The 25730-nt window shown below is 43.7% G+C and overlaps 2 protein-coding genes across 4 annotated transcripts in view; one reads left to right on the top strand and one right to left on the bottom strand.

The window, feature by feature from the left end:
• MCUB (mitochondrial calcium uniporter dominant negative subunit beta) overlaps window positions 1-643 on the top strand; it is a 95427-nt gene extending 94784 nt beyond the window's left edge. For all 3 annotated transcript variants that reach the window (XM_061419411.1, XM_061419409.1, XM_061419410.1), the window contains one exon: window positions 435-643. In XM_061419411.1, the coding sequence (XP_061275395.1) occupies window positions 435-512 (78 nt within the window). In that variant the 3' untranslated portion in view covers window positions 513-643. The remainder of the gene's footprint in view (window positions 1-434) is intronic.
• Window positions 510-25360, bottom strand: CASP6 (caspase 6). Its single transcript, XM_061419413.1, has 7 exons — window positions 24949-25360; window positions 11343-11385; window positions 10672-10818; window positions 10173-10249; window positions 7962-8137; window positions 4834-4993; window positions 510-4123 (listed from the first exon to the last, which is right to left on the bottom strand). The coding sequence occupies exons 1-7, from the start codon at window positions 24986-24988 to the stop codon at window positions 3885-3887; spliced, it is 882 nt and encodes a 293-aa protein (XP_061275397.1). The 5' UTR covers window positions 24989-25360; the 3' UTR covers window positions 510-3884.
• Between the last annotated feature and the right edge of the window lie 370 nt (window positions 25361-25730).

Here is a 25730-nt window from a genome sequence, read left to right as displayed (position 1 = left end):
TTCCAGCACTGGGCATTGAAGATTTAGATTTTTAAGGTAATAAAGTTGAGAAAAAGGGGAAGCTAATAGGTCAGATTAATGGAGTTTTTGTTGTTGTTTTGTTGCTGCTATTGTTTTTCATGCACTAGAAAAACCACTATAGGGGGGAAATGAACATAAGAAGAACTATAAGGAAGTACTATAAACTCATAGTTTATTTACTATATATAATATAGTGTGTATATATATAGTATATAAAGCATATACTATAAACTCATAAAACTCTTTTACAAAAGCATCCGCATAAATTGAAATATTGTAGGCAGTTGCCACTTGTCGTTTCGGTCTGTGTGTTAGCCTCAGGAGATGTTAAGAGTTATGAACTTCCTTGGAGCAGTCATCTGACGTGCTCGTGGTCCTCTCTGATGAGTGCCCCCTCCTCTTCCCTTGGACAGGCCACTGAAGCCCTGAGACATGTGCGCCGCTCTCTCTATTTGCGGATGCAAGTAGAGGAACTCGATGAAAAGAAGTAATCTTACATTTTTAATGTCAGTGAATTTTTCCATGATGTGTTTATTTTGCAACTGGAACTTTTTGAATCCCACAGTTCATTGCATTTGACTGTTTCAATCTCTTATTAATAAAAAAAAATGCTTGCAAAACACAGGTATTCTTTGATGCTCTCATTTGAGATTTTCGGTTTGTGGATTTTCACGGCTTGTTGAGGTTTACTGCTGGAAGGATCTGGGCTGCACCCATCAAAATCAACGCTGCTGCTGTTACAGGTCATCATTTAAGCAGCTCTGTCAGCCTGTCCCGTGTTCCTTCCCGTGCGGACGTGAAACGGTCAGTGTGCCTGGGTTCCCTTTCTTAGGCTTCATTTAAAATCATCTGGTCATTAATTTCTTTTTAATTCACAGTAGTTGGAAAATTTTTATCATTTGATAGTTAAAATTATTATAAAATATCATTTGAAATGTTTCATCTTAATATTTACTCAAGTTACTCTTTATCATTTGTTGTCAAGTATTGTTCTAGACACTTTACATATAATTATTTGTAATCCTATAATCCTATGAGGTTGCTGTTTTTAATCCCAATAAGGAAACTAAGCTTTAGCATGGTTAATTTGCCCAGGTGTACATAGCCAGAAAAGATTTAAGCACCTACTCAGAGTAGATGATAAATCTTTATAAATGTACAACTCATGGTGTTCAGTCCATTACCTAGGATGTCACCTTTTCAGTGATTGACTACGGGACAGAAAGGGTAATGATGACACCCTGATACTGAGATTTGCTTTAAGAAAAAGAACACTGTTTTAAGGGTATACCTTTCAGTCAAATCAGATTCAAACTTCAAACACCTTAATTAGAGCAACACCCAGTGATCAGGGTGCTAGTCTGTATCAGTATCTCTGAAACCTGCAGAGTCTGGATTAGCAGTATGTTAAGTGTTTTATTAACAAGCTAAGAATATGCACTTATGACAAGCACTTAGGACATGTTCTGCCTTTGAGGAACCCTGTTCCCAGGAAGGGCCAAGACCATCAATACAATGAAAGTTAAGAGAAACCAGTTGGGCAAGGTGGGCCTTACCTCTTGGGAGTGCCGTTTGCTGTACTGAATTCACTGATGCTTCCATCCCCAGCATCAAGAAGAATGCCTGGCCCCTGTGACATACCCAAGAGAGACAGGTGTCTGGCATTTTCAGGTTTAGAGCTAGGAGAAAGCTGGGACCAGGAAAGAGAAAGGATGGCTTCTGAATTCTCAAACAGTCTAAAGGAAAACCTGGGAAGAGGTGTAGACTAGAGCAGGGGTTGGCAAACTAATACCTTTACTTGTTTTTGTAAACAAAATTTTATTGGAACACAAGTATGAACGCTGATGCACCGTCTATGGCTATTCTCACAATATGGAATCAAGGTTTGATTGCAGCAGACAGTGTGGCCTGCAAAGCCAAACACAGTTCATCTCTGGCTCTGTACAGAAAAATTTTACTGACCTCTGAAAAAGGATGTGAAAAACAATTATCAAAGAATACTTCTGTGTCTTTAGAGCTTCAGAAAATTTGTCATGTGAAAAATGAATGAATTCTTAGTAAAGCTAGCTCCCTTTGATTAGTGTCATTCCACTTTACAAAGTAAAATAGTCTTTACTTTTAAAATAGAGTTTAATTCTTCAAAGAAGGAGCTGCACATAGGTCACACTGTACTTTTTTCTGACAGGTGAAACTGATATCTGAGCACCGGGGATGACAGCTCAGTGATCAGAGGCAGGACGTTCTGCCCTTTTTTGGTCCTTAAACTGTAGTTTCTCAAATGGGAGATGTCATGTATGTTAAAACGTTCTTGATGAGAGATCATTTATTAACACACACAGAGTATGATCTTTCTACTCAAGTTCCAAGTTAAACAGACTGAAACCAAAACTAAAGGATTCCAAAGAAATTGCATGTTAATTTTATTACGAAAGGGTTGTCTTATCCTGAGACAACTGTTATAAACAAAATTCAGCTGTGTCCTTATTGTTTCCACAGCTCAGATTTGATGGCATTTTGGTGCCCAGATACATTGGTACCAGTGCCACTGCATCTGAACAAGAGGATTTTATTCAAATAAACCCTCTGACTGATCACTGAAGGAAAAAAAAAAGTGTGTGTATGCATGTGGTGGGTGGCAGCGGTTGAGCTTTTCAATAACATCAGCTAACTTCTCTTAGGTAACCAGAGCTATATAATCTTTGCCTAGAGGGCTGGCCTGTGCTCACTGGATGAGCTGGGGAGAGTTTCTGTAGTCATTCACCCTTGCAAGGAGAGCCATGGAGACAGCAGCACCTGCAGGTCAGAAGTTAAACTGTTCAACTGACAGTGAAAGCCCTGCCATGACCACAGGAAAGGGGATAAATGCCCCACTGACCTTGGCATGTAGTTGGCACATGTTTTGAACTATACCTGAAACAGCACAAACTACTGCTGAACCAGCAGGTCCCAAGTTTGTTATCAAAACCCAGACTGTTAACCATCTTCAGCCTCTGGCAGATGATTAACAAAGCATATTACTCAAAATTTACATATCATATTAGTAAGAGCTGAATCTTAAAAATAACATCTGGGACTCCCCAGGCAGTCCAGTTGTTAAGACTCTGCACTTCCATGCAGGGGGCATGGGTTCAGTCCCTCATCTGGGAACTAAGATCCCACATGCTGCACAGCACTGCCAAAAAAAAAAAAAAAAGCCACATCTGTTATTCCATAAATACGATGATGGTCTGTGAATGGGACTACCAGACAGGGCATAGGAACTCACCATGCAAGACACTGACAGAATCACACTTTACAAGTCTGTGGCCTCTACTGACTAGGAATTAACTGCTTTCTATTTCTTCTTCAAAATGCCATATAAAAGTTCTTGAAGGCTTTTTTTTAAAACAGTCTTATACAAAAAAGTGGTAATTCATATGTAGATTAATTTTTATGACCAAGTAAAACAAGCCATCTATAAATTATTCAAGTAAGAATGGAAATTAGAAAATTTTAATTAAAAAATTTCAAATATTAAAGGAAAACAAGTTCTTAGATTTCAAAAGCCCTTAAAAACATTATGAAGTTTTATAAAAAAGTCGCAAAATACAAGTTAAATCAGCCAGAGATTGAGTAAACTTGCAATTTACTACAAAAGTCTAGTATTACAAATGCTTGTGGATTTTTCTCTATAGGAATTCCCTGAGGATTTCATTTCTCCATATATCAAAACCCCTTCACCATGTCCAATATGAACTATTTTAAGTTATTACAGCTTAAAACATTTAAAATTGCTACACCATTTAAATTGCTTCAACCAAGTGATACTCCTTTATATGAAAAGAGAGAATCTATTTTGAATACATAAAACAAAATAGCACCTATCATTTAGATTTTGGAGAGAAGTGCAGCTTTTTAGTTAGCATTGAGGCAAAGCAGGGAACCTGCTTCTTTCCAATCGCATTTGGGTCTCTGCAGAAGTCGACTCGGCGCTGAGAAACCTTCCTGTTCACCAGGGTGAGGAGCTCTGTGAACTCCAAAGAGGAGCCGAATTTCCCCAGCATCTCACACAAATCTTGAATATACCATGAACCATTCACAGTTTCCCGATGAGAATAATAACCTGAAAAAGACAAGAGAAGCCACTGAAGTGTCCTTGTTACCTACTGTGACAGAAAATCACTTTTCAAGTCCGAGTTCTCAAAAATCATTGGGCGAGACTAACATGTGTCCATGATATAGTTTAAAATGTTTTCTCTGCTGACTCTTCTCATGTGGAAAAAAAAGATTAATTCCACACAGTTCTATAAAAATGGTGTTGATGCTATGTAATTTTCTCCACTTCCTAAAAATTCCCAAGCTAGCAGTAAACTAGGCAATGATTTTTGAGACCAGTGATGAGAAAAAAGAAAAACATAAAATTACTACAATAGAGAACTGTCATCAAAATATTTTTCAGGGACTTCCCTGGTGGTCCAGTGGTTTAGATGCCACACTTAAAAAAATTTTTTTCAACAATGTTTTCCACAAGTGTTAACCATAAAAATGGTATCGCCATCACTGACACATTCTGCTGCTAAGATATTCAATATAATTAAGCCTTAGAGCTTTATTTAACATATAGTAGTTTTCAGGAAGGATTTTTCTATAAGATACTTTATAGTTTTAAATGTCACTCTGATCACATGGCCCAAGATGTCCATTAAGCTTGTGAGCTTCACGACCAGATCTCATGTCCCATTAGAAAGACCTCACCTAAATCAAGCTGAGATGAAACGTACAGAAACTTAGCCAAGAAAGCCAATTATACATTTGTATTAAACACCCACATACCTTCTGCCACAGAGTAGCACATGAGGAAGTCGGCTCCAGCAGGAAGTGTATAAACCGAGGCCGCGTCCACCTGGGTTAGGTTGGCATCTGGCGTGTCTGTCCTGTGATCGACTACATCCAGAGGGATGACCGGCACGTCATGCTGGCTGCCCCGACACGCCTGCAGGACACGGAGGAAAATCCCCTCCTCAGTTACCGGTTCTCACCCGTGCTTCACGCTCACAGTCAATGCGTCGTTCAGTACGCCTTTACAGCCACATCAACAGAATCCACTTCATAGGCATTTCACAAACAGTGCATTCAGGTTTAGAGCAGGCCAAAGCTGACAGTTCTAGACACCAAATTACGTTGATTGAAAAGTATACTGTAGTGGGGAAAGCATCTGTGGTTTTAAAGTTTCTTACGCATTACGCACACCACAGCACCAACAGCCACCCCTTCTTTTAGAAAATTACAGTTCCTCCCTAAGTGTTTCTGTGTGATCAGGTAATATATTCCCAGCTTGGGTTTTCCTTGCCAAGCTGCTTTTAAGGGTCAAAATGATACCACCTGACCTGAGAGTCTTTATCAATGTGCCTCCTGCCTTCTGCTCCTACTTTAAAGTGAGGGCTCAAATTCTTACTAATTCTGACTCATACAAAGGCTAACATTAAATGACTATTCTGGGCTTTTTGTCCCCACTCTGTTTATTTATTTATTTTTTGGTGGGGTCCTTCTCCCTGGGAGTTTGGTCTTCTTTCAGTCAGTAGGTCCCACCCCCATTTATATACTGAAGGCTTCAATATAAAACATATAACCTTCAGTATTTCAAATGTAACTGTATATGGTGATATGGTCTTTAAAGAGGTAATTAAAGTAAAATGAGGACTATTGGTGGGCCCTAACCCCCTATGACTGGTGTCCTTATAAAAAGAGGCCAGGGCACAGACAGCACAGAGAAAAGCCCATGTGAAGACAAAAGAGACAAGAATCAACCTCCCATCCAAGGAGAGAGGCCTCAGAAGAAATCAACCCTGCTGACACCTTGATCTCAGGCTTCTAACTGCAAGAAAATAAACGACCATTGCCTAAGCCGCCCAGTCTTTGTACAGGCAGACCTCGGAGATACTGCAGCTTCAGTGCCAGACCACTGCTACAACATCGCGAATGCTGCTACAGAGTGAGTGAGTCACATGAATTTTTTTGTTTCCTAGTGCATATAAAAGTTATGTTTATACTATACTGTAGCCTATTAAAGTGTGCAGTAGCATTAATTCTAAAAAAAAGTACAGACCTTAATTAAATACTCTATTGCTAAAAAAATGCTATCACCTGAATCTTCAGCTAGCCATAACCTTTTTACAATAGTAATGTCAAAATCACAAATCATGACAATTTAAAAAGTGTGAAATATAAGTTACCCAAATGGGACACAAAGACACAAAGGGAGCAAATGCTGTTGGAACAATGGCATCAACACAGGGTTGCCACAGACCTTCAGTTTGTTTTAAAAAAGCAAAAATGTAAAAACATGCCAAGTACCATAAAGCGAGGTATGCCTGTATGCTGTTCTGGCAGCCCTCATAAACTCAGCACAGTGCTCTAACAAGATTCTGCTGTAGTATTATAAATGCGTCCATCAATTCTGAAATGGCTGAAGAATTATAAGCTTTAAAAGAAACATTCTGATGGATTTCAGAGTTACAAGATAAACAGAAGATTCCTAATACCCTATTTTTACAGGAAGATTTTAATCTTATTTTGTATTATCAGGCTTATTTTCAGACATTTTCTACTGTCTTCCTAAATGGAATGTAGAACATGTGGAACTCAGTGCCATCACTTGTCAAATCAACTGCAGTAAGCGTAAGAGCCGGCCTTTACTGGCTGGGGTGTGCCACTTCCTAGGCACTGTTCAAAGCGTTTTTCATCTTAGCCACATCATCTTATCCTCTCAATCACCCTATGAGGCAGTGCGCCTGTAATGAAGAATCTGAGGCATAGAGAAATAAAATAACTTGGCAAAACACTTTCCTTGATTTAGTGCCTCGACAGTGCTGGCTACCCTCTTTTTCATGAACAATCACCTATCATTCTTGTGATTTTTCTCCTATTCTTCTGAGTCATCCTCCTCGTTGTCTTCTCTCTGCCCATTCCTCATCAGTATCCCTCAGTTCTGTTCTCCACTTGCTTTTGGTAGCACCACGCAGCTCGTGGGGTCTTAGTTTTCCAACAGGGACTGAAGCTGGGGCCCTGGCAGTGATAGCACTGAGTGCTGTCAATGGACCACACAGGAATCCCTCTCTACATGCCTTCTTCAGGGGATCCTTGCCACGCAGAAGCTCATCTACTCCATGCCTCCCAGAGCCATCTATCCGCTCATTACTGCCCCAATGTACTTCTCTAACCCGGGCCGCCTGTCTCAAGTTTCGACCTGCATTTCCAACACGTCTCACAGATGCCCCAGTGCTGCAGTCCAAACGAGAAACCAGGGAGTATCCTCGACTTCTTTTTTTTAAGTAGCCCCCTACTCCCTCTCTCAAAGAATGGTGGGGTGTGAAAGGTGGCCGTGTCCTTCATGAAGCCTGGCAACATCAAGAATTCTCATTTTTCCCCAGAAATCCTTACTGGGGTAACAAAGGGGATGTTATTCAGGCCCCCCCCCTCCACAAATATTTTTATTCTTACTACAAGTTGGGCAGCGGCTAGCCACATCTTGGCTTACGGGAAAATGTGAAAGGACTAGAAGTCTAGCTGGAACTAGAAGTCTTCATGCCCTCCTTCTCCTCACTGGCTGGCACGTTCTCTAGCCCCCAGACTACACCTGGTCTGAACAGGCGGCACCCCACTGCACTGGTCCATCAGCAGACACCTTCAGAGGCCCTACCTTGACACCGGGCTGGGCCAGGGAGTCATTTCCAAGTAATATTTGTTATTTTGAGTCATTTCCAAGTAATAAAGATTCTGAGCATCTTTATGTTAAAGAACTACCACTAAAGCTGAAGCTGCAACTCTGATTGGCTAGGATTCAAAAAGGGCCTTTTCTGATTACTGGAGAAAGTTAACTTCCAAAATCAGCTTTAGTTTTTCTAATCACATGTACAGAACCATGGCCTTTATAATTAAGATTATAACATAAGCAGTCTTACCTGAATGATAAATATCTTGGGTTTTCCAACCAGGCTCTGACACTTGTCTCCTTTGAACAAGCCTGTTAACGTCTGAATTTCAATTTTGGCATCATATGCATAGATGTGGTTGCCTTCACCGTGACTCAGGAAAACACACAAAAAGCAATCTGCATCTACGTGGCTAGCAGTTGATGCTAAAAAGGACCCCAAAAGTTATTTAGAAATGAAAATAAGGTACTTATTATCTACATATAAAATTTTAATTTACTAATATTAGAATAAAGTTTCAGATAATTGAGGGAAAATTTTACTATGTCTAATGAAACAACTTATTTAATTAAGCAACGATTTATACAATACAGTATCTGACTTTTAAACATCCAAATTATTACAGTTCAAAGAAATAAGAGTTTGAACAGGTTTTTGTTAGCTTTTTTAAAACAGAATAATGACATGGAAAACCTAAAAGGATTATTATGGGGAACCCCTAAGAAGTTTCTCTGAATCAGCAGCGACCTTCTTAGGGCAGACTGGAAAGGCACAGGAACTCCCCCGTAACACTGCCCTCCGTGTCGCTGCACCTCGGAGCGAGGCAGCGCCGCCACTGCTCTGTCTACAGTGCTGGGGCCTCCCCAAGAGTGAAGGCACGAGGCGGATGCCCTCCAACATGAGGAGCGAGCAAAGTAGGAAAGCTGGTGAGCAGCCAGGTGAAATTATTTACAGAAGAACCCTGGTATGAGGGTCCTCAAAAAATTAAAAACAGAGCTACCATATCCTACATTTCCACTTCTGGGTATATATCCAAAGACAGCGAAAACGCTAACTTGTAAAGATATACGAGCCCTTGTATTCTCTGCAGCATTATTGCAACAGCCAAGATACAGAAACAACCTACATGTCCACTAACGGATGAATGGACAAAGTGTGGTCTGTGCATATACAGTGGATGAGCATTCAGTCATTAAGAAAAGGAAAATGTGCAATTTGCAACAACACGGATGAACCCTGAGGGCATTATGCTAAGTGACCCAAGTCAGAGAAGGACGTGATCACGTCACTATATGTGGGAACTAAAAACCCAGCAAGCCAGCAAGCAAAACCAAGTTCAAAGTTGCAGGGAGCAGACTGGTGGCAGCTGGGGCAGGGGAAAGGAGACGTGTGAGGCAAAATGGTGAAGGGGTCAAAAGGTATCAACTTGCAGTTACAAAATACGTAAGTCCTGGGGATGTTAATGTACAGCATGGTGACTACAGTTAGCAGTACTGTACTGCATATTTGAAAGCTGCTAAGAGAATAAATCTTAAAAGTCACGAGAAAAGAGTTTGTAACTATGAATGGTGACAGACGGTAACTAGACTTAGGATGGCAATCATTCCCCAATGTACACAAATGTGGCCCCATGGCCTGCAGCACACCAGGCTTCTCTGTATGTCAATTATACCTCAATTTTAAAAAAAAGTTCTGAAGAAAGTTTAATGATGCAATTGTTCTAATAGTCCATTGACAAATTACTTAAAAACCTATGGCATGTGGTGATTATTATACACATTAAGTTGTTAATTTACCTACTGCATGCTGCTGCTGCTGCTGCTGCTAAGTCACGTCCGACTCTGTGCAACCCCATAGATGGCAGCCCACCAGGCTCCTCCATCCCTGGGATTCTCCAGGCAAGAACACTGGAGTGGATTGCCATTTCCTTCTCCAGTGCACACATGCATGTTAAGTCGCTTCAGCCATGTCCGACTCTGCGACCCTATGGACAGCAGCCCTCCCGGCTCCTCTGTCGGATTCTCTAGGCAAGAGTACTGGAGTGGGTTGCCATTTCCTTCTCTAACCTACTGCATAGTGATGTAGAAATTATGAGATAATGTATGTAAATCAGCAGTATTTTGAAGTCAGTAAAAAACGGGTATGGAAGGAGTCAGTTAAAAAATGACTGCCCAGCATCTGTAGTATGTGCATCTTAGGCTTTTAATTGCCAAATGAAAAGATCATTACATTCTTTTCCAGAGTGGTCTATAACTTGGTAGGCATTTAGAGACTTTGCAAAGGTCTCTAAATCTGCTGAGTAATGTATAATCAGAGAGGCACAACCAAAACCTGTAACCCATGCTAAATTAATTGACAAGACTTTTTCACAACAGTTAATTATTTGGACCTGTCTCCATACAAGGATAATTAAAAACTACTCAGTTGCATCAAAGGAAGATGAATAGGAAAACTACTTACCCTCATGAATTTTGAGCAATAGTTCTTCTGCTCTAAGATCATCAAAACATTTTACTTCAAATCCTAGATCTGAAAACCTGGAGATTAAATTGGATACTAGCTTATGAGCTATTCAAAACTGTCATATACTCCTGATTATTTGAGGAATTTATACACATTTTTATGACATATAAATTGACTTTTCTTTAGGGAGAAAGAAAAATCAAATATGACAGTGATGGTTTTCCTCGATTACCCATGGCAGAAAGGGATTTATTCATGGTAACTGATTTAAGTTAGAATACTGCCATCTACTATGCAGATATATTTATAAGAATGCAAAGACTGTTAACATTTAATAGAACAGGATTAGGGGGAAAATTCAGGCAAGTTCTTAGGGGAGGCTGAGCCCAAGTGAGGTTCATCCTCAAATACTCTTGGCTCTGTTATTTCTACAGTGCGGACAAGTAGTTATCGCTTAAATATCTGACCACCTGGGTGTTAAATAAAACAGTACCACCTGCGCCTCAGATTGTCTCTGTCAGCACTGGTGCCAGGCCTGTTCGGCAGGGTTAAGTGCCAGAAGAACCTCTCATGATTGAAGATTAATGCAATTCCTCTCCTCTTGTGGTCCATTTTGTACTTTTCAGTTGGATCAAATATTTCTCTGTTTAGGAAAAGTTTAAAAAACAATCACTCTAGGTCATATTAAATAATAAGCTCCTCCAAGCCCGAGGTCAACACACAGAACAGACAGAGGCCTGCTGCGTCCTCCTCCACCAGGCTGACAGGCCACTGCTGTGCCTGGGGCAGGCCTCCCAGCCGCACTGGTCAGGGAAGTCCTGAAACATCTCTGTACCGACTGGCAAACGGCAGCCATCCTGAGCAAACCCCTCCCACGCCCCCAATTCCTCTGCTTGGGTGTCTTTCCCCCAGGGCTCCAGAGACCGGGGACCAAAGACAATGGTCTGGCCCAGGCCATCCCAGTTGTTCAACATCTTGAGCCTCAGTCTAGGTCCCTTCAGAACCAGGGGCAGCAACCAACCCGCACACCTACAAGCCAGCCCTCCAGATGCTAAACCTGACATTCTCTGCTTTTCAGCGCCCATGTCCCTTTCTTACTTTGATTTCTGTAGGCCAATGATGGCCACTAAATGAAAAGACCTTAGTGAGTAAACAGAACATTATTACCTCCTAGGGAAGGCATCTGTTTCGGTCATGTTTTGTTCTTCACCTATTAAAAGAAAGTAGGGTTTTGTTAATATACTTTTTGATTTATGGTCATAAAACACATTAGGAACTCCCAGCTACCTTGATACCTATCCGCTAAGCTCCTTCTGTCTTGGTTGGTTTAAAAGTCAAAGGATGTGAGAAGGGGGTAAGGGAGAAGGAAGGGAAAGTGCTGTTAATAATAAATGAACTGTACGTGCCACAACTAGAGAAGCCTGCACACCACAACTACAGAAAGCCCTCGCACTTCAAGGAAGACCCAGCGCAGCCAAAATACATAAACGAACCGTAAATGCATGGCTCAGTTCTTTCTCACCTCCAACTCTTACATGCAAAATAAAAAAAGATCATAAACAGAAATGGAAAAATACTACTCACATTCATTTGCTGCACACTATGCCAAAAGTAACAAATGTAGCTCTGTGATTATGAAGCTCAAATGAAATATGAAATTGGTTTATTTTGCAGCAAATGTTTTTTGCAAATATTCTCTCAAACAGAGGAGGAGTGAAGTCAAGCAAGAGAACTGAACACAGTGTGGTTGACACTGGATTACCCTACTGCCTGGAAGCGGCAGATGTTTTGGTGGAGGAAGGAAAGGGCAAAGACTCAGATTCTGATCTCCTGCATGACACATGCACTTGTTATGATCCTATAATGGGGACCCTCTTCTCCTAACCCCAAATCAGACTTTCCCACCCACAAGACAACCTCTCATTGAATCCCTCTCCTCCCAGGAACAGTGCTGTGCAACAGAGCCTTCTGCAGTGACAGAATGCCCTATACCTGAGCTGTCTCGGGGGGCAGCCAATGACCACATGTGCTTTCGAGCCTTTGAACTTTGCCTAGTGCAACTGAGGAACTCAATTTTTAATTAACTTCAACTAATTTAAATTTATATAACATGTGGCCAGTGGCTTCTCTACTGGACAGCAATAGTGAGTCTACCATCTTCTATCAGAAGAGTCCATATGTTCATGAATCTGCTTTTACCTGATAAACAGCTTGAGAGGGGACAGAAGGTGACGACTACACAAATACTAATAATGTAGCAAGATGCCCCTTTCAGTTGAGGTCTCTGAAAGAAGGTGGACGGACCCTAAGGCTAAACTCCTACCCATCATCTCCCCACCAAAAGGGTAGTGTTCCCCTCACTCCTTGGAGTCTCCCCCCCCCCCCCCCCCACATCTGATGGTTCTAACCTCATGTCTCCTCACTGACAAAAATCCACCTAGGCAGAGAGGATGAGGAGAGGGAGAATTCAACTCCAGGGCCCTTTACCAGTCACTCTCAGCCTGCTCCTCCTGGACTGCATCCAGCATTCAAACCAGCCAAGACCCCAGAGAGGCATCACCCTTCCCCTGTCCAATAGGCCCCAATCAGTTTTCCTTAACCTTCCGCATCAATCCCTGGCCTGGGTGATAAAACGCAGATTCCTGGTCCCTAACCCAGATTTACAGAATCAGAATCCTGGGAGATGTGCCAAGGTGATTTTCACTCGCACCAAAGATTAGGAGTCAGAAGCAGCCTCTCTAATGCATCCTCGCCACTCTCCCGAGGCTTCCGTGCTACCCTCATCCTGCTGTACGGCGGATCCTGCAAATTCTACACCTTGTACTGCAGACACTTCCTACCAAGCTCTCCTCTATCAGGGGACCTCCCTACCATGCAGCTGCTTACTGGGGGATCTCCTATTTCACACAATGCTCTACTGAAGACACGCCCTACCCCCACACAATGTTCTAGAAGGGGTCCCAACCACTCCACACACTGCTCTACTACGGTCACGTGGTACCTCGTACCCTGTCCCACCAGGAGACTTCTCCACACACTGACCCTGGGGATTATTAATACTTCCTGCTGGACACTGTCCCACCAGAGACATTCCACACACTTCTACTAGAACTCTTCCTGCCCTGTGCACTGGATACTGGGGACACGTCCTCCTCCCAAACTCCTCTATCCAGAATACTCCCTCCGTCACACACTGCGCTCCTGCCAGGACGCTCCCTACTCCACACACTGCCGAACAGCCGATGCTTCCTAATCAGATGCACTGCATGCACTCGGGGTGCTGACCCAGTGAACACACAGCTCGAGGGGGCACTTCCGGTTCCACCCTCGGCTGGGCGCAGCACACCTCCTCCTACCAGGATTACTTCCGACACCACACGCTGTTCTCCCCGGGACACTTACAATCTGCTGTACCCGGAATACTTCCTAGTCCACACGATGATGTGCTGGCATACTTCGCAGCCCACACACTGCTGAAGGGAACGCAGCCAGCGCCACACCCTGCTCTACAACAGGAACTGTGAATCCACACGCGGTCTAGCCTGGGGACTTCGTCCTCCACACACTGACCTACCAAGGTACCACCTATATATACCCTGCTGTATCCGGGACACACCCTACTCCACACACTACTTTGCCAGGGTACGACCCATCACACTGCTGTACTCTGGATACAACCTCTCCTTCCTCTACAAATACTTTGCCCAGAATCCTCTCTGCTACACACACTGCTCTGTGGACGGTTATTTCCTTCTCTGCACACTTTGCACCAGTGACTTCCTACTCCACTCAGCGCTCACCCGAGGAGACATCCTCCCTTCTTATGCCACAAGCTGCCAGAGATGTCCGACTCCACACACACTCCACAAGAGATGTCTCCGACTCCACGCTCTGCTCTACACCTGGGATCTCCCTACTCCACCGTGTTCTCCGTGGTTACCTACTCCACACACAGCTCTATGTGACATATGCCCTCTACTACCGCAGTGCTCCACCAAGGGTAGTTCCTTCACTGTTCCTTAGGCCTCTTTACCTAGAGATCTCCTCCTCAACAGCGCTATACAGGGCACCCTTCCCTGCTGCGCTCAGCGCGGATACTCCCTACCCCAGACACTGCCCCACTGAATGTACGTCCTGCTCTTCCCACGCCACACACCGCCACATCCAGAATACATCCCCCTGCACACGCTGCTGTGCCAGGGAGAACTTCCTGCTCCACACTGCTCCACGGGCTGCATTTCCTACCAAGACTCCCCTGTGCTCAGGGATGCTGCCCTTCTGAACACACAACTCTTCTAGGCTGACTTCCCACTCTACATACCAAGCTACCCAACATCCCTCCGAGCCCGTAAACTCCTCCACCCAGAATACTCCCAGAATACTCCTTACAACACAATGATACAGGAGGATACTTTCTCGTCCACACACTGCTCCCGGGGACACTTCCCACTCCACACAGTGCTCTACTGGGGCTACTTCCTAGTCACACACTGTTCTAACTGGGATTCCTTCTACCCCACAGATTGCCCTCCCAGAAGACCTCTTATTCTACACACTGTCTACTGGGGTTCCTTCCTGCTCCCCACACCGCTCTACTAAACAATATGCAGGGTTTCCTCTCCTTCCATTTTCAAAAGCATTCCATGATCTACTTTTTTTTCCCTACCTCCTTTTAATACCCTTCAGTTCAGTTCAGTTCAGTCGCTCAGTCATGTCCGACTCTTTGCGACCCCATGAATTGCAGCATGCCAGGCCTCCCTGTCCATCACCAACTCCCGGAGTTCACTCAGACTCACGTCCATCGAGTCAGTGATGCCATCCAGCCATCTCATCCTCTGTCGTCCCCTTCTCCTCCTGTCCCTAATCCCTCCCAGCGTCAGAGTCTTTTCCAATGAGTCAACTCTTCGCATGAGGTGGCCAAAGTACTGGAGTTTCAGCTTTAGCATCATTTCTTCCAAAGAAATCCCAGGGCTGATCTCCTTCAGAAAGGACTGGTTGCATGTCCTTGCAGTCCAAGGGACTCTCAAGAGTCTTCTCCAACACCACAGTTCAAAAGCATCAATTCCTCAGCGCTCAGCCTTCTTCACAGTCCAACTCTCACATCCATACATGACCACAGGAAAAACCATAGCCTTGACTAGGCAGACCTTTATTGGCAAAGTAATGTCTCTACTTTTGAATATGCTATCTAGGTTGGTCATAACTTTCCTTCCAAGGAGTAAGCGTCTTTTAATTTCATGGCTGCAGTCACCATCTGCAGTGATTTTGGAGCCCCAAAAAATAAAGTCTGACACTGTTTCCCCATCTATTTCCCATGAAGTGATGGGACCAGATGCCATGATCTTCGTTTTCTTAATGTTGAGCTTTAAGCCAACTTTTTCACTCTCCACTTTCACTTTCATCAAGAGGCTTTTGAGTTCCTCTTCACTTTCTGCCATAAGGGCGGTGTCATCTGCATATCTGAGGTTATTGATATTTCTCCTGGCAATCTTGATTCCAGCTTGTGTTTCTTCTAGTCCAGCGTTTCTCATGATGTACTCTGCATATAAGTTAAATAAGCAGGTGACAATATACAACCTTGACGTACTCCTTTTCCTATTTGGAACCAGTCTGTTGTTCCATGTCCAGTTCTAACTGTTGCTTCCTGACCTGCATACAGATTTCTCAAGAGGCAGGTCAGGTGGTCTGGTATTCCCATCTCTTTCAGAATTTTCCACAGTTTATTGTGATCCACACAGTCAAAGGCTTTGGCATAGTCCATAAAGCAGAAATAGATGTTTTTCTGGAACTCTCTCGCTTTTTCCATGATCCAGCGGATATTGGCAATTTGATCTCTGGTTCCTCTGCTTTTTCTAAAACCAGCTTGAACATCAGGAAGTTCACGGTTCACGTATTGCTGAAGCCTGGCTTGGAGAATTTTGAGCATTACTTTACTACCATGTGAGATGAGTGCAATTGTGCGGTAGTTTGAGCATTCTTTGGCATTGCCTTACCTCCTTATCATTAAAACAATCACATAAGAAAGAAATAGAATCATTCAAACTAAACACATTAAATCTATATCTAAAATTCAATCTCATCTCAAGAAACAAGAAAAATCTCCATCTGACCTTACACCTAAAGCAACTAGAGAAAGAACATCAATAACACCACCACCACCACCAAAGTTTAGTAGAAGGAATGAATGATAGCAGAAATAAATGAAATAGAAATGAAGAAAACAATAGCAAAAATCAATAAAACTAAAAGTTGGTTCTTTAAGAAGATAAACAAAATTGATAGGCCTTTAGCCAGAATCATTAAGGAAAAAAGGAGAGGATTCAAATCAACAAATTTAGAAATGAAAAAGGAGAAATTAACAACTAATAATGCAGAAATACAAAGCATCATAAGAGACTATTATAAGCAACTATATGATAATAAAATAGACAACCTGGAAGAAATGGACAAATTCTTGGAAAGGTACAACGTTTCAAGACTGGACCAAGAAGAATTAGAAAATATAAACAGACCAATCACAAGTAAGGAAATTGAAATTATATTCTTCCAATTTTATTTTATTTTTAAACTTTACATAATTGTATTAGTTTTGCCAAATATCAAAATGAATCCGCCACAGGTATACAATGAAATACCATCCCTCTGGGCCGTCCCAGTGCACCAGCCCCAAGCATCCAGCATCATGCATCGAACCTGGACTGGCAACTCGTTTCCTACATGATATTTTACATGTTTCATTGCCATTCTCCCACATCTTCCCACCCTCTCCCTCTCCCACAGAGTCCATAAGACTGTTCTATACATCAGTGTCTCTTTTGCTGTCTCGTACACCGGGTTATTGTTACCATCTTTCTAAATTCCATATATATGCGTTAGTATACTGTATTTATGTTTTTCCTTCTGGCTTACTTCACTCTGTATAATAGGCTCCAGTTTCATCCACCTCATTAGAACTGATTCAAATGTATTCTTTTTAATGGCTGAGTAATACTCCATTGTGTATATGTACCACAGCTTTCTTATCCATTCATCTGCTGATGGACATCTAGGTTGCTTCCACGTCTTGGCTATTATAAACAGTGCTGCGATGAACATTGGGGTACACGTGTCTCTTTCCCTTCTGGTTTCCTCAGTGTGTATGCCCAGCAGTGGGGTTGCTGGATCATAAGGCAGTTCTAAGGAAATTGAAATTATAATGAAAAATCTTTCAACAAACAAAAGGCCAGGACCAGACGGCTTCACAGGCAAATTCTGTCACACATTTAGAGAAGAGATAACACCTATCTTTCTTAAACTCTTCCCAAAAATTGCAGAGGAAGGAACATTCCCAAACTCATTCTACAAGGCCACTGTCACCCTGATACCAAAATCAGACAAATAAATTACCAAAAAAAAAATTAAAGATCAATACCACTGATGAACAAAGACACAAAATCCTCAACAAAATACTAGCAAAAAGAGTCCAGCAACACATTAAAAGACCCATACACCGTGATAAAGTGGGATATATCCCAGGGGTGTAAGGATTCTTCAATATATTCAAATAAATATGATACACCATATTAAATAAAAACCATATTATCATCTCAATAGATGCAGAAAACGTTTTTGACAAAATTTAACACCCATGTATGATAAAAACTCTTCAGAAAGTGGGCATAGAGGGGATCTACCTCAATATAATAATAGCCATATACAATAGGCCCACAGCAAACATCATTCTTAATGGTGAAAAACTGAAAGCATTTCCTCTAAGATCAGGAATGAGACAAAGATGTTCACTCTCACTATTATTATTCAGCATGGCTTTGGAAGTTGGTGGCTCAGACAGTAAAGAATCTGCCTGCAATTCAGGAGTCCTGAATTCAATCCCTGGGTTGGGAAGATTCTCCTGGAGAAGGGAATGGCTACCCACTCCAGTATTCTTGCCTGGAAAATTCCGTGGACAATTATACAATCCACAGGGCTGCAAAGAGTTGGACATGACTAAGTGATTAACACTTTCACTTGGAAGTCCTAGCCATGGCAATCAGAGAAGAAAAAGAAATAAAAGGAATACAATTGTAAAAGCAGAAGTAAAACTGTCCCTGTTTGCAGATGACATGATACTATACATAGAAAATCCTAAAGATGCTACCAGAAAACTACTGGAGCTCATCAATGAATTTGATAAAGTTGCACGACACAAAATTAATGCACAGAAGTCTACTGCCTTTCTATACACTGACAATGAAAGATCAGAAAGAGAAATCAAGGAAACAATCCCATTTACCACCATAACCAAACTAATAAAACACCGAGGAATAAACCTACCCAAAGAGGCAAAAGACCTGTACTCAGAAAACTATAAAACACTAATCAAAGACATAAAGATGACACCAACAGGTGGAGAAATACACCATATTCTTGGATGGGTCAATATGACTTTATTACCCAAAGCAATCTACAGATGCAATGCAATCTCTATCAAATTATCAGTGACATTTTTCACAGAATTAAAACAAAAAATTTTACAATTTGTATGGAAATACAAAAGATCCTGAAAGCAACTGTCAAATTGCTGAAAGCAAATAGTCAAAGCAATTGTGAACAGGAAAAATGAAGCTGGAGGAATCAGGCGCCTCAACTTCAGACTTACTACAAAGCTGCAGTAATCAAAACAGTATGGTATTGACATAAAAACAGAAATATGGATCAGTGGTACAGGACAGAAAGCCCAGAGATATATCCACTCACCTATGGTCACCTAATCTATGACAAAGGAAGCTAGAATATACAATGGAGAAAAAGTCTCTTCAAGAAGTGGTGCTGGGAAAACTGGACAGCTACACGGAAAAGAATGAAATTAGAACAGTACTTAACACCGTACAAAAAAATAAACTAAAAATGGATCAAAGACCTAATTTAAGACAGGGCACTATAAAACTCCTAGAGGAAAACATAAGAAAAACATTCACTGACATAAAACACAGCAAGATCTTTTGACCCACTTCTTAAGAGTAATGAAAACCAAAAATAAACAAATGGGGCCTAATTAAACTCAAAAGCTTTTGCACAGCAAAGGAAACCATAAACAAGATGAAGAGACAACTCTCAGAATGGGAGACCATGACTGCAAAGGAAGCAACGGATAAAGGCTTCATCTCCAAAATATACAAACAGCTCATGCAGCTCAATATAAAAAATAAAAAACAGGGACTTTGCTGGTGGTCCAGCGGCTAAGACTCCATGCTCCCAATGCAGGAGGCCAGGGTACAATCCCTGGTTAGGGAACTAGATCCCACAAGCCACAACTAAGAATTCAAGGGCACAACTAAATATCCTACATGCTGCAACACAGATCGAAGATCCCCTGTGCTGCAACCAAGACCCAGCCCAGCCAAACAAATAAATAAATGTTAAAAAATACAAATAACCCTATCAAAAAATGGGAGGAAGACCTAAATAGACATTGCTCCAAAGAAGACATACAGATGGCCAACAAACCTATGAAAAGATACTCGACATTGCTAATTATTATAGAAAAGCAAATTAAAACTATGAGGTATCACTGCACACCAGTCAGAATGCTAATGCTAATGCTAAGTCACTTCAGTCGTGTCCGACTCCGTGCGACCCCATAGACGGCAGCCCACCAGGCTCTGCCGTCCCTGGGATTCTCCAGGCAAGAACACTGGAGTGGGTTGCTGTTTCCTTCTCCAATGCATGAAAGAGAAAAGTGAAAGTGAAGTCGCTCAGTCGTGTCCGACTCTTAGCGACCCCATGGACTGCAGCCTACCAGGCTCCTCTGTCCATGGATTTTCCAGGCAAGAGTACTGGAGTGGGGTGCCATTGCCTTCTCCGCCAGTCAGAATGGACATCATCAAAAAATCTACAAACAATAAATGCTGGAGAGGATGTGGAGAAAAGGGAACCCACTTGCACGGTTGGGAATGTAAATTGCTACAGCTATTATGGAGAATGGTATGGAGATTCCTTTAAAAAGGTAGGAATAAAACTACCACATGATCCAGCAACTCCCACTACTGGGCATATACCCTGAGGAAACCAGAATTGAAAAAGACACATGTGCCCCCATGTTCACTGCAGGGCTATTTACAAAAGACAGGACATGCAAACAGCCTAAGTGTCCACTGACAGATGAGTAGACAAAGATGATGTGGCACAAACATACAATGATGGCATGTTACTCAGACATAAGGAGGAATGAAATGAGGTCATCTGTAGAGATTTGGATGGACCCATAGTCTTTCCTACAGTCAAGTAAGTCAGAAAGAGAAAAACAAATATCGTATATTACTGGATGTGTGTGGAAATCTAGAAAAATGGTAAATGAACCTAGTTCCAGGAGAGGAAAGAGAGGCAGCTGTAGAGAATGGACATCTGGACACAGAGGGAGAAGGCGAGGGTAGGATGAACTGGAAAATCATGATTGACATATATACACTACCACATGTGAAACGATAGCGTAGTGGGAACCTGCCATGACAGCACGGAGAACCAGCTCAGGGCTTTGTAATGACCCAGATAGATGGCACAGAGCAGTGGGCGGTGGGAAGGAGGCCCGTGAGGGAGGGTCTATATGTATACATGTAGCTGATTCACATCTTTGAACAGCAGAAACTAACACACATTGTAAAGGAATTACACTCCAATTAAAAAAAAAATCTGTATCTGAAAGCCAATCACTTCCTTCCCCCTCCAAGAATCTGCATGGGTTGCAAAGCACAGAGTCTCTTCTGAGAATCCCAGAGGAGCGGCAGACCCAGCAGCTCCCCTCCCCCAGCTTCTGCACCTTGTTGGTAGTGAGCCTAAGGCAGCCTGAAGTGTCCCCAGCAGAGGTTATGCCAAGTGGCTGGTCACCAAACTAACTCCAGTCCTTGAGAGTGAAAGCACTGGAGATGTACACGCTTTTGGGTCTCTAAGGCTTCTTTTTCATAGTCTCAGGAAGGAGCATCACAGTTCTCCTGGGCTGATGTAATTTAAGCTGTGCGTTTGAGTCATCTCAAATATTGCCGTCAGCTGACAGATTTAGGGAAGACAGCTAGTATTAAGTAGTTCAAGATTAATTTGTTTAAAATGACATTCAGTTTCAAAGTTAACAGGACAGTCTCACTGAGGTATTTTTTTTTAAGTTTTTTTTTGTTCTTGTCCCTGTTAACACAATAGACGTAGAAAGAACCTGGGCTCTGAAAACTTAATTCTGAACCTCACAGGCTCTAACCTTCACTCTGCTATAACCAGGCGCCCCGTAACCTACAATATCAACACTGACCTGGTCCAGCTGCCAGTCTGTTCTAGCAGTTTGCTGAATCGGAATAGAAAGCTATGGAGACAGACATTAGAACAGAAGTTCCGAAACTTCCTCGGAGCTGATCAATTTTACCCAGCTTCAGAGAACAGACATTATTGAGGCAGGAGACAGTTGGGCTCTAGAACAGACATTTACAACAGACATTTACAGACCTTTGATCACAGTTCCTGGGGGCAGAAAAGATAGGCTCCAGGCCAGACACTACCAGTCCTCTGCTGACATTTCCTGAGGGCTTTGGGCTTTGTATTTATGACCAGACTGCGGTCTACATTTCAAGATCTGCTCTTAGATATAAAAAAACAGGAATACAGTGGATAACCAGACCTTATGGGTTATCCACTGGGTACCTTCTGGCAGGAACAAAGAGGGGCTAAACTCTGTTAGAAGATCAAGAGGTCATACATTTCCCATTCTTAGGGCAAAGGAGACACTACACATGTCCAAAAGGCTTCAAGGGGCCAAAAGAGGCAGGCAATGTCAGAGCATGGTAAGTCTTGCTATTCCCCCCACCATATGCCTCTGCAATGAAATCCATCTTGACTGAGGGGTGCATGCACACCCAGGGGAGGGTCCTGAGACAAACTGACTGCGGGGTGGAGAGTAGGAGATACAGACGTGTCAAAACAAGACAACTGGCCAAAGGTAAACAAAGGCCAGGAGTCGCTCAGTCGTGTCCGACTCTTTGCAACCCCATGGGCTGTAGCCCACCAGGCTCCTCTGTCCATGGGATTCTCCAGGCAACAATACTGGAGTGGGTTACCATGCCCTTGTCCAGGGGATCTTCCCAACCCAGGGATCAAACCCTCATTGCAGGCAGCTTCTTTACCGTCTTAGCCACCAGCACTGTCCTATATAAATGACTTAACCATCTCGCAAAGAGTCAGCCACAACTGAGAGACTGAACTGAAACTTCTTTTTCCTGTGTTCCTCATTAGAGAGGACACACCCGCACCCTTTCTCTGCAGGTGTGCGTCTCTGGCTTTAGTCTCTCTGGGTTCGCTCCCATTTGTCATTGTGCTATGTCTCTAATCATAAACTTTGTACCTGCATTTACAGTTTTTGCCTCTGTAAAAAAATGCATTTTTCACTAGGGGCAAGAGTCAGGGGAAAACAGGTTCTAGCCTCTAGCCCTTACTGGTCTGGAAGCTGGGATTCCTGGTTTTTATCGAGGCTACCCAGATTCAACTCCTGGGCAGGGAATTACAATCTCGCTTCATGCCAAAGCTCACTGCTGCCACTGCGAGATCATTATGATTCTGTCACAGTCATTTTAAACTGTATGTGCCCAACAGGCCAACTTTCAAGAAGGGTGCACTGTATCACTATACTGCATAATGCGAAGAGCCGACTCACCGGAAAAGACCCTGATGCTGGGAAAGACTGAGCGCAGGAGAAGGAGAAGACAGAGGATGAGATGGTTGCATGGCATCACTGACTCAATGGACATGAGTTTGAGCAAGCTCCAGGGATGGTGAAGGACAGGGAAGCCTGGCATGCTGCAGTCCATGGGGTTGCAAAGAGTCAGACACAACTTAGCGACTGAATGACATACTGCATGAATACAAATAAACTGGTTTTGTTGACATGGAGAAAATAAATCTTAGTGAGGGAGATACTCTGTATAAGATTTATAAATTCCTTTTCATCTGCAATTATTCTCAGAAATGGGTCAACCAGACTCTTCACCTCTCCTCCCTTCTCCTTGTCTCTAATTTATGCAATTTTCCTCTCCATCATAATGTAACCGTCTCTTTGCCCAAACTCGCTTTTTACAAAGCCAATCAATCATTCTTTTTCCTCCACACCTTAACCTGAGAATGCCTCCAGCTACCATTTGTTGATGGCTTGGCACATGAGATAACTTTATCTCACTCTGCTCCATAGGCCCTTTGAGACAGAGAAAGTGCAAGGGGCTTATCTAAGGTTGGTGCCTTGGAATTGGTACTGAAAGGCCCGGTTCTGCCTGCAGATTCCAAAGTCCATATGCTAGCTGTTAACATGGTAAAACCACTCCCACCAGGGAGAGACCAGAAACCTTTCTAAACCAAGTGCTCACTTCTCCAAACTTCTTCAGTATCTACTGTTGTCATCTTCATTCACTGCAGTATCTGTGACAATCTACCCATATTCCTTATCAAAGTTAGTTGTCACTCAGTCGTGTCTGACACTTTGCGACCCCGTGGACTATAGCCTACCAGGCTCCTCTGCCCATGGGATTCTCCAGGCAAGAATACTGGAGTGGGGCGCCATTTCCTTCTCCAGGGGATCTTCCCGACCAGGGATCGAACCCAGGTCTCCCACATTGCAGGCAGAAGCTTTAATCTCTGAGCCACCAGGGAAGCCAAAGACTGGTTTAATAATCCTACCTTCAGTGACTCGTGTCAGGCCTGGAATACACAGGAAAAAGAGTAATGTGGACAAAGAAAGGGGAGCAAGTAGGAAAAGGAAGGAAACCATTACAAGAATGGTGGGGGATGTAGCAAAGAACAGAAAGCTCTGAAATGAAGGCACTCTATGTGGATTGACCGCCGGCGAGTCAAATCACTCTCCACCTTCCTCCCCTGACCCCGCCCCGCCCTTTTTAAAAACTATGGCCAGGCTCAGAGTTTCTAAACCTTATCAGTAATATAATTATAAGTGACAGGGAAGAACGTCCTAAAGCATGTGTTTAGAAGCTGATTATTTTGTAGAGAAAAGTTGTTTGCTGTTTTAGTCGCTGTGTCCGACTCTTTGAGACCCCCATGGACCTCAGCCTGCCAGGCTCCTCTGTCCGTGGGATTCTCCAGGCAGGAATACTGGGGTGGGTGGCTGTGCCCCCCTCCAGGGGATCTGCCCGATCCAGGGATCCGACTCAAGTCTCCTGCTTTAGCAGGCGGATTCTTTACCATCTGAGCCATCAGGGAAACCCCCCGAGAAAAGTTACCGTGGCTTTAAGTTAAGCTCACAAATAACTGCAGGTTTCCCGGATGCAGGAGAACCATGGGGGCTGTGCAGCTCCCAAGGCCTGACTTTCAACTCCAGTTTCCGTGCGGGCAAGCCCGGGGCTTCTCTCTGTCCCGGCGCCCCCGCGGGCTGCTCACGCTCCACTGTTACTATAGCCAACCACTTATTTTTAAGTAGAAGTGAAAAAAATAAGGCCCAACAAGACCCAAAAGTTAACTTTTCTTATGACCAGGCGCAGTTAAAGTTCAAATAACCAGGACAGCTAGACAGAGATCAGCGCCCGGAGGACAAAAGCGGCCGGGGAACTCCCCAGCGCCGGGCACCGCCACCAGGGACCGCAAGGAGGCGGCGGCTAGGTCCCGGAGTTGTTTTTCCTGAGCCCAGAAGCCTAGCTGCGCCCACCCGACCCGAGCGCTTCCCTCCAAGACCCTCAACTTCTCCTGGCCACCGAGCAAAGCGGGGGGAATCCACGTCCCCACTCGCGCCCGCGCGCCCCTCTCAGCACCCGCCACCTACCTGGACCGCGAGCCCGGCGAGGCGGAGGCTCCGAGCTCATCGTAGCGGAGAGCTTAGCGCCGACGCCCGGGCGGCCTCCGCTTCCTGAAGCCTGGCCGCTGCCCCCGCCCCTTCCTCCGCCCCCGCCGCCCCGGCTCCCTGCCTTCCAGCGGTGGAGGCGGGGTTTGGGGGGTCCGCTGGTGCCCTTTCCTTCGCTCCGAGATCGCCGGGGCCGGAGCGCCCGGGCAAGGCAGAGGATGCGGTCTCGCCCGCCTGGCGCCTGGGGAGCCGAAGCCGGCCCCCGGGAGATGTCAGCAACGATTCCGAAGACAACCCGCGGTACTGGGGTGGGAAGCTGCAGGCAATTACAGATCACCTGCGGCGAGCCCCGTGTCGCTCGAGCTCCGCCCCCCGTCTCTGCTACCCCAGCGTCTTAAAGGTGTGCGCTGCAGTGTTTTCCTTTTCCCTAGTAGTCGTTTTCCCAGTGCCGGTGACTTGTTAGGAGGATTTTAAAACGCTCTTTGTATAGCGGATTCGGGACAAAGTAAACTAGAGGCAACTCCAGAATTTTCAAGTCTGACTTTCATATGTAGTGTTAATTATGGCAAGGAATCATGCAGAAATTCGGAGACCCGACTTTGGGCTCTGTAGATTATGACTTTTACTGAGCTAGAGCATGTTTGCTGCATTTAATTGAGCTCCTCTTCGAGTGGCTGGTTATTCTGTAAATTTGCTTCAACGAGTAACTCCTGAGACTGAAGAAAACGTGGCCTTATCTTTTCCAACTTCTCATGGTCTCGTCA

The sequence above is a fragment of the Bos javanicus genome, chromosome 6 (genome assembly GCF_032452875.1).
Source record: "Bos javanicus breed banteng chromosome 6, ARS-OSU_banteng_1.0, whole genome shotgun sequence".
In the NCBI taxonomy this organism is placed as follows: Eukaryota; Metazoa; Chordata; class Mammalia; order Artiodactyla; family Bovidae; genus Bos; species Bos javanicus.
The sequence above is the reverse complement of the archived record's forward strand: the minus strand, read 5'-3'. Positions and strand labels throughout refer to the sequence as shown.

Excerpts from the sequence above, each read along its gene's own strand:
- CASP6 (XM_061419413.1), bottom strand. The coding sequence starts at position 24,988 with ATGAGCTCGGAGCCTCCGCCTCGCCGGGCTCGCGGTCCAG. Across the intron at positions 10,250-10,671 it reads AGAGACAATCTGAGGCGCAG|GTTTTCAGATCTAGGATTTG; the intron begins GTGGTACTGTTT and ends TTTAATCTCCAG. Across the intron at positions 4,124-4,833 it reads GTGCTACTCTGTGGCAGAAG|GTTATTATTCTCATCGGGAA; the intron begins GTATGTGGGTGT and ends TGTCTTTTTCAG.